Source organism: Octopus sinensis, linkage group LG10, assembly GCF_006345805.1.
Source record: "Octopus sinensis linkage group LG10, ASM634580v1, whole genome shotgun sequence".
Lineage (NCBI taxonomy): Eukaryota > Metazoa > Mollusca > Cephalopoda > Octopoda > Octopodidae > Octopus > Octopus sinensis.
This window is the reverse complement of record NC_043006.1, coordinates 40,534,936-40,544,935: the sequence shown is the minus strand read 5'-3', so window position 1 is coordinate 40,544,935 and position 10,000 is coordinate 40,534,936. Positions and strand designations below refer to the sequence as shown.

General features: G+C 39.7%; 1 protein-coding gene across 2 annotated transcripts in view; it reads left to right on the top strand.

Annotated features, from left to right (window-relative positions):
• The window catches only part of LOC115216725 (receptor-type tyrosine-protein phosphatase alpha-like), a 60,942-nt gene that overhangs the window by 48,408 nt on the left and 2,534 nt on the right, over window positions 1-10,000 (top strand). For both annotated transcript variants that reach the window (XM_036506592.1, XM_029786265.2), the window contains 6 exons: window positions 2,187-2,336; window positions 2,934-3,000; window positions 4,095-4,141; window positions 6,679-6,801; window positions 7,601-7,732; window positions 8,386-8,534. In XM_036506592.1, the coding sequence (XP_036362485.1) occupies window positions 2,187-2,336; window positions 2,934-3,000; window positions 4,095-4,141; window positions 6,679-6,801; window positions 7,601-7,732; window positions 8,386-8,534 (668 nt within the window). The remainder of the gene's footprint in view (window positions 1-2,186; window positions 2,337-2,933; window positions 3,001-4,094; window positions 4,142-6,678; window positions 6,802-7,600; window positions 7,733-8,385; window positions 8,535-10,000) is intronic.

Here is a 10,000-nt window from a genome sequence, read left to right as displayed (position 1 = left end):
TGGGGGCAAAAGTGAATCTTGTGTAGAATCAGGTATTGGTTTCAAATTGTGACACAATACCAGTAATATCAGGGGAGAGGTTAAGTGAATTGTATTGACTCTAGTGCTTAACTAGTATTTATCCTATTTCAGTTACATATTTTTTGTGTATCTGTTGGAATTAATAGAGAATCTTGATTCTCATGTGGAGGCACATGGCCTAGTCTGTTAGAGCAGTGGACTCGAGGTCAAGGAATCATGGGTTTGAATCTTAGACCAGGCAGATTATTTATTTAGTTATTTATTTGAAAGGATAAAAGGCATAGTTGAACCCAGCAGCATTTGAACTCAGAATGTAAAGACAGACAAAATACTTAGCAGCATTTTGTCTGGCATGTAATGACTATATGCCAACTCACTGTCTTATATAGCACCAAATATTCTTTTGTACTCTAGGTACAAGGCCCAAAATTTTGGGGAGGTGGGGGCCAGTCGATTAGACAACTGATACTTAATTTATTGGCCTCAAATAGATGAAAGGCAAAGTTGACCTCGGTGAAATTTGAACTCAGAATGTAAAGACAGAAGCAACACCACTAAGCATTTCGCCCGGCATGCAAACATTTCTGCCAGCTCGCCACTTTAAAATATTCTTTTCTACTCTAGGCACAAGGCCCAAAATTTTGGTGGAGGGGGCCAGTTGATTAGATCGACCCCAGTATGCAACTTTTACTAAATTTATTGACCCAAAGCCATGAAAGGCAAAGTCAACCTCGGTGGAATTTGAACTCAGAACGTAAAGACAGACGAAATACCACTAAGCATTTTGCCTAGAATGCTAACGTTTCTGCCAGCTCACCACCTTAAAATATTCTTTTCTACTCCAGGCACAAGGTCTGAAATTTTGGGGAGGGGGCCAGTCAATTACTTCAACCCCATTACACAACTGGTACTTAATTTATCGACCCCAAAAGGATGAAAGGCAAAGTCAGCCTCAGTAGAATTTGAACTCAGAACATGAAGTCAGACAAAACACCACTAAGCATTTCTCCCAGTGTGCTAACATTTCTGCCAGCCTGCTGCCTATTGGCACCAAATATACAAGTGAAGTCAATATATGTAAGGCTGTCGCTAAGTCCCTGCAACCCCTGCAGTCACAGGAGTCCTCTGTGGTTGAGGGGCCCCATGTTAAGATCAAGGAAAGTAGTTGAGTCATCTATTTACTTTGGTTAAGATAGTGAACAAGAATTAAACTATGTATGTTAACAGAAAATTCAAGAAATAAAACACTAATACATTGAACCTGCAAAAGTTCTTGTAAAAATATTACATTGCACTACTAACATGTGGATTGTCTATGATATCTATTGAACAGAAACTTAGCTCTCAGCTTGATTATTCTGAACTGATCTATGATTTTGCAAAGCGAAAAGCATGCCATGTTTGTCTTTGAAAGTTGCCTGGATTATAAAAGTGCTCTTTTATTCATATCTGGAAGTTTTACTTATTGAAATTTGTAATAGATCTAAATAAATTCAACTTGTACTTTTAAAGATGTTCTTTAGGATAATGTGAAATACTGAACTTCAGATAGAATAAGGTAAAATATAGCTATGAATAAAAGGTGTGTAGATTATGAATTTTGATTGAAGGGATGGGGCCCTCGAAACAGAAAGTTGCAAGGGGCCTCTAAAAGTCACGTGACAGAGCTGAATATATGTGATTGTTCTCTTGCACATAGCTCAGTGGTTAGGGCACCGATCTTATGATCATGAAGTTGTGAGTTCAAATCCCTGACCGGACTGTGTGTTGTGTTCTTGAGCAAGACACTTTATTTCACATTGCTCCAGTTCACTCAGCTGTAGAAATGAGTTTTGACATCACTGGTGCCAAGCTGTATTGGCCTTTGCCTTTCCCTTGGATAACACTGGTGGTGTGAAGAGGGGAGGCTGGTATGCATGGGCGACTGCTGGTCTTCCATAAACAACTTTGTCCAGGCTTGTGCCTAGGAGAGTAACTTTCTAGGTGCAATCCCATGGTCATTCGTGACCGAAGGGGGTCTCCACAGTCTCTTGCACTGAAATGTATGGCTTTGTTATAATTTTAGAAATCAGTGTTACATCTGCATTGAAGAACTATATTTTCCTTTATTTGAAGCTTAGCCATTTATTGAAGATCATATGATTTTTTTTCTTCCTGTTTGCTAGGCACAACTTGAATTTGTTTACGATGTCATAACTGAGAGTATGATGACTTCTGGTTGTAACATTAACTTCAATGATTTAAAGAGTGAAATTGAAAGAATTTCTGTTAAAGATGAAATCACTTGTTGGTCAATTGCAGACAGGCAGTTTATGGTAAGTAACTCTTTCTTTCTTTCTTTCATTCCATTTTCTTTCTTTCTTTCTTTCTTTCTTTCTTTCTTTCCTATTTCTTTCTCTCTTTCTTGCTGGCATTTCTCTCCTCCTCCCACCCTCCTCTTCACACCTGCCTCCCCTCCTCCTCCCTTCTTCCTCCTCCTTCTCCGGCCCTTTCCTCCTCCACCTCTTTCCTCCTCCACCTCTTTCCTCCTCCTCCCCTTTCCTCCTCCGCCCCTCGCCCTCCTCCCCTTCTCTTCATCTTCCTCCTCCCCCCGACCTCCCCATCCCACTCCTCTCTTACTCCTCTTCTCCTCCTCTTCCTCCCATCCATTTTGATATTTTCAGTGTCATTAACCATGATTAATTCTTCTATCGTAACTTAATTTTCTTGATAAAAATAAAACGAGTATTGTATATGTTTTCTTTTTTTCTTTTTTCCATAATTGTACACCTACTTTTGCACTACTCCATATATGCTCTCAACACACACACACACACCTTAACAGCATTCCTACAAGCAGCTCCATACTGTCTCAGCACAGAATCCCCCCCAAAAAAACCCCTTCTTTATTGTCTTATGTAATTATTTTGCAGGACATCCTTCAGCCAGTCTGCCAGGGCAACAGTGTTCACTCTGATCTTCTTGAGGAACTTTACAGTGGTAAGTCTGTGCATTATGAGGAAAAGGGAAAAAAAACAACAAAAAAAGATACTACTACTACTACTACTGCCACCGACACCACCACCACCACCACCACGACAATCACCACCACCACGACAATCACCACCACCACCACCACAATCACCACCACCACCACAATCACCACCACCACCACCATACTACTATTACTACTACTACTACTACTGCCACCGACACCACCACCACCACAATCACCACCACCACCACCACCACCACCACCATACTACTACTACTACTACTACTACTACTACTACTGCTGCTGCTGCTGCTGCCACCACCATCACCACCACTATACTACTACTGCTGCCGCTGCTGCTGCTGCTGCTGCTCAGGAAAATTCAGCATCACATAGAATGTCACATGGCTGGCCCTTTAAATTACAGGTACAGCTCAATTTTTGAGTGAATGGGAACAATGTGAAATAAAGTGTCTTGCTCAAAGACACAGCATACTTCCTGCAAATGAACTCACAAACCTTATGACTGTGGGCCATATGTCTTCACCTCATGCACACACACACACACACACACACATACACACATACATAAACACTCACACAAAAACACATACACTTTATATAACCTGTAAATTATACTCTTTATCCTTTACTCTTTTACTTGTTTCAGTCATATGACTGCGGCCATGCTGGAGCACCGCCTTTAGTCGAGCAAATTGACCCCAGGACTTATTCTTTGCAAGTCTAGTACTTATTCTGTCGGTCTCTTTTGCTGAACCGCTAAGTTACGGGGGATATAAACACACCACCATCGGTTGTCAAGTGATGTTGGGGGACAAACACAAACACACACACATGCATATATACGATGGGCTTCTTTCAGTTTCCGTCTACCAAATCCACTCACAAGGCTTTGGTCGGCCTGAGGCTATAGTAGAAGACACTTGCCCAAGGTGCCATGCAGTGGGACTGAATCCAGAACTATGTGGTTCATAAGCAAGCTACTTACCACACAGCCATTCCTGCACCTAAACATTATTTTCATCCTTACAAAGTTCTGAATATTTTTTTAATGATTTGTTTTTTCTTTATTTCAAAGATGAACGCAATATGTCCACCACAAATTTCGAAATTTCCTTAATTGAGGTAAGTAATTAACATTCCTGCATATAATCTGCAGTGGTTTGGTGAAGCAGCTGAATGTCTGATAAAACATGTAGGGGTACTTTGTTGCCTCTCTTTATTTTATGAGATCTAATTGAGCTGAATATTATTTGGCTTTCACAATCAAAATCAAATTCACTGACGTGGCCGATGACAGCACCACGTGACTGGCACCTGTGCCAGTGGAACATTAAAAGCACCATCTGAGCATGATCGTTGCCAGGGCCACTGACTGGTTCCCATGCCATTGGCATATAAAAAGCACCATTCAACTGGTACTTGTGCCAGTGCCATGTGGTAAACAACATTTGAGTGAGGTCATTGCCAGTGCTGCTGGACTGGCTCCTGTGCAGGTGGCACATAAAAAACACCTTTTGAGCATGGCTGTCACCAGTACCACCTGACTGGCCCTTGTGCCGGTGGCACAAAAAAGCACCCACTACACTCTCAGAGTGGTTGGCGTTAGGAAGGGCATCCAGCTGTAGAAACTCTGCCAGATCAATTTGGAAGCCTGGTGCAGCCATCTGGTTCGTCAGTCCTCAGTCAAACCGTGCAACCCATGCCAGCATGGAAAGCAGACGTTAAACGATGATGATGATGATGATGATGATGATTATAGTGGGGCGGTTTTAGTATTGGTAAAATACTGGAGATTTAGTCAACTCTAGTCTTCCTAATAATTAGAGGTTTTAGGTGTTGCTGTGTGATTCAGAAGCTTGCTTCCTAACCATATTGTCATGAGTTCAGTCCTTCTCTGTGGCACCTTAAGCAAATGCTTATGGCTTGGGAGTAAATTTGGAAGACATGTATGTATGTATGTATGTATGTATGTATGTATGTATGTATGTATGTATGTATGTCAGGTCATTTTCGAGTGCTACTGGTAACATGTAACGCAGTGCAACCTGTTGCATGGTCGGGTCGTTGGCGACTAAACCGGCAAACCCATCAAGCTTGCTTGGTGAGGAGGGTGTTTATTGGACACCCTGCGGGATGAAAAACAAAACCCGTCAAAGGGCGGAGGAACTCTTGAGAGTCAACGGCCATCCAATAAATGTCTTACGGCTGTATCATGCGCGGGGACATAGAAATAATTGGACTGAATACCCGATCGCACAGTTAAACCATTGGGAGTGAAGGACTCCTAGCCTTTGTTAGGGCATCCTTCTAGAAGAAGGTAACTCAGGTAACTGGGATAACTCCGACATAAAACCTGCAGCTCAGTGGTTGCCGATGATGTTGACTTGTTCTTCTTTTCGGATTATGGTTGCTGTTGCTTAGTGAGTGGGATTGACTCAGTGCACAGCCTTTCCTGACTTTAAAAAAATGTTCTTGCACAGGCATTGCACGATAACAACATTGATTAAGCTTTGTGCGATGGCCATATTTGATAACGAGGGGGCAGCCACCATGTATGTATGTATGTATGTATCTACATACGAATGTATGTATTATGTACATACATTCATATGTATGTATGCATGCATGTATGTACGTAGGGACATACATTCATATATATGTAGATACATTCGTATGTATGTATGTATGTACATGCATTTATATGAATGTATGTATGTACATACATTTCTATGCATGTATGTATGTATGTATGCATGTAGATGCATTCATATGTATGAATATACATACATATGTATATGTGTCTTTGTGTTTGTGTTTTCCTCCAACACCACTTAAAAACCAGTGTTGCTTTGTATATGTACCCATGACTTAGCAGTGTGGCAAAAGAGACTAACAAAATAAGAGCCATGCTTAAAAAGGAAGCAAAGTAATAAGGAAAGGGGTTGATTTGTTTGACTAAAGCCCAATATGGTTATAGCCTAATGACTGAAATGAGTAAAAGATAAACGATAAAAGATCTTAAGACAAACAAGAGCACTCAGAGAGTACAAGCCTCTGCCAAGGCAACACCAACGTCCTCTCAACGACTAGCAATATTTGAAGTAAAAATTTTTTTGCTCTGTACTTTACCAGATGTAACAACTTGTCCTGTACTTTTCTAGGTCTATAATCTTAAGAATATTATTTCACTTGCTTGCATTTTTCCATGTAATAAAGTTCCTGGCTTTGGGTAGAAGAAAATACAAGAGGATCAGTTAATTATGATTCTATTCAACATATTTTCCTTTCAGATTCACACACTTATTGCAGTGGTCCTTCAGTTTTTCTAAGCCCTGTAAAGAACTCAGACGGTTAGGTCTCCAACCAGGCCTTTCATGATACTCTTAAAGCCAGGAACTTTTCAGCATCCCCTTGTATTGTAAATTTTTCTGGGCATTTCATCATTTAGTATTTTCAAGCCAGCCAGAAACAAATCAATTCTATACATGTTTCTTCAGCATAGTATAGCAAGCTTGCTAGTCAATACATTATAGCTTGCAAGTTGTCTTTGGATAAATTTGCAAAATTTATTTCCTTCAGAGATGTGAGATATTTAGAAATTTAATATTTCTGATGTTTGTATATAATTCTTTAAAAAACTTTTTCTGTTGTATTTCCAGGGTTATGAGGAAGATAAATTCATTTTAGCCATATCTCCAGATCGAGAGGAAATGCCTGAATTTTGGAACATTATCACCAAAGAAAAGTGTTTGACTATAGTAACATTTAGAGACTTAACCAATGTGAGTTCGATCCTCTAAGGAAACTTCTGTTTTATTGTTACTAATTGTAAAAGAATCAAATCAATGAAATAGTAGAACACTGGGTATACCAACAAAACCCTAAAATAGCAAACAAATAACTAAACTCTTTCTGAATTCAAACAACTATCCACTAAGATATACAGGGGTGGCTCACAGATAAAATTAGTTGGGGTGTTGCCATTGTTTTAATATTGTGTAAAAGGAAACAAACATATAAAAAGAATAATTATACATAAACTTGATCGGTTTGCATTTTAGCCACTGCCAGGTAGTGTGTTTAATTTGTTCACAGGCATTGCACGATAACAACATTGTTCATGATTGTTGATGGTGTTGTGAGTCTCAACTGAATGGCTGGCTGTAGCCTTAAAAAGCAAATAAAAGTCACATTCGATCACAGCACCAATAACAGTTGAGCTTCGTGCAATGGCCATACTCGATAATGAGGGGGCAGCCATCATGTATGTATGTATGTATGTATGTATGTATGTATTGTATGTATGTATGTATGTATGTATGTATGTATGTGTGTGTGTTGGTGTGTTTACATGTCTGTAACTTAGGAATTCGGCAAAAGGGACCAATAGAATAAGTACAAGAATTTTAAAAAAGTACTGAGGTCAATTCATTTGACTAAAAGATCTTCAAGGTGGTGCCCCAGCAAGGCCACAGTCTAATGACTGGAAAAAGTAAAAGATGAAAAGAATTTAGTCTATTTCACATGAAATTCTTGATTTAAATTGACTTATCCTTCTAATACTGTTATTTTTATTTGCAGGAAAACACCAGCTATTTGCCAACGGCAATTGGTCAGTCTCTGAATTTTGGTCAATTTAACTTGGAATTAATTAATTTCATGGACAAAGAATTATTTCAATGCAATGTCTTGAGAGTTTCTTATACCAAAGAGGTAAGGAGTATGGAAGGTCTTATATATATATATATCACCGGCATGGGACCAGTCAGGTGGCACTGGCATCAACCATGCTCACATGGTGCTTTTTTTCTGTGCTGGTGGTGTGTAAAAAGCACCATTCAAGCATTGTCAATGCAGTGCCGCCTGACTGGCTCCCATGCCGGTGGCACATAAAAAGCACCATGCGAGCATCGTCGATGCCGTGCCGCCTAACTGGCTCCCATGCTGGTAGCATGTAAAAAGCACCATTTGAGCACAGTTGATGCCAGTGCCACCTGGCTGGCTCCTGTACTGGTGGCACATAAAAAGCACCATTCTAGTGTGGTCAATGCCAGTGCAACCTGACTGGCATCCATGCCAGTGGAATGTAAAAAGCACCCACTACATTCTCAGAGTGGCTGGCGTTAGGAAGGGCATCCAGCTGTAGGAACCTTGCCAGATCAAATTGGAGCCTGGTGCAGCCTTCTGGCTTGCCAGTCCTCAATAATGAAACATATATATATATATATATATATATATATATTATATATATAACAGTGTCATCATCATATTTATCATCATCATTATCATCATTATCATTACCATCATCATCATCATGAGTTTTATGACTTTATTGCTATTATCTTTTTATAATTTGCTGTCGGTAGGAGTCATACTATTACACCATTGTGAACCACTATGATGTGACTTTCTGGAAGGACAAAACCAGGCTGCCACCATTTGAAACGATGCTTAGTTTGGTGAACATTGTCTCGCACCAAAACAGTGAGAAAATGCCAATAGCTGTGCATAATAGGTGAGTTGAAGGATCAATATTAGCATCTCCTCTTATGAATATATACACATGTATCACACACCACTCAGACACATGCATGCATACACATACTTGTGAAATACACACACACACAAACATATAACATACACATACTGAACACACAGACCCACTCATACACACAGCAAACACATGTACACACTCACGCTTGCACACAGACACGCATACACACACACATTCATCACACATACACATACACACAGCAGACACATGTACACACTCACTTGCACACAGACACACACACTCATACACACAGTAAACACATGTACATGCTAACACTCGCACACATACACACACATATGCACACACTCATACACACAGCAAACATATGTAACCACTCACACTTGCACACACACTCACCACACATGCACACATATACACACACTCATACATACAGCAAACACATGTACATACACTCACACACGGACACACACACTCACACACACACACACACATGTCATGTGTTCATACATATAGACATATCTCTGCAAGCACACATACGCATTCTCTCACACACTCACTCACACATAGACACTCACTCACACATAGACACTCACACACACAGTTACACACATACCCAATCTCACTTATACACACACATGCATTCACATACTTGTGAAATGCACACACATACCCACACACATACATACACACAGAACACACACACTCATACACACAACAAACACATGTACACACTCACACACATTCACACTCACCATGCACACACACACACATACACACACACACATGTGTCACAAGTGCTCATAAACATAGATATATACATACACTCACACACATACACATTCTCTCACACACACACTCACACACACACACACACACACACATACGATTTCTCATTCATACTCACACACTCACACATATGACACATGTGCCACACATATATGTCACACACACTCATACATATACATGCATTCACAAACATGCCCATATACACATCACACAACACATACACACACACGCACACACACACATGCACGCATACACACTCTCTCGTGTCAGATTGAAGAAACAATTTTGTTTGCGTCTGACCTTTCATTATTAACAATCTTTCATATTTCTTGACAAGAAGCTTCAGTTTGAAATGATCATTATTCTATGTCCATTAAAATATATAATAGAGAAACAATTCTTAACCCTTTCAATACCAACCTGGCTGATACCGCCTCTGATTCTGTAATACAAATGACTTGTTTTCAAAAGTTGTGCATAAGTTTTGAATTAAAATCTTCCACCAAACCTTAGTCACAATGTATATTCCTAACACTAGCTTAATGATAACTAAGTTATTTTACTAAATTCTTTGTTATATTTGAAATTAATTGAAATAAACACAGAGCATCTCAACAGAAATATGGTCACAAAAGAGTTAAAATATATAATAGAGAAACATTCTTAACCCTTTTGATACC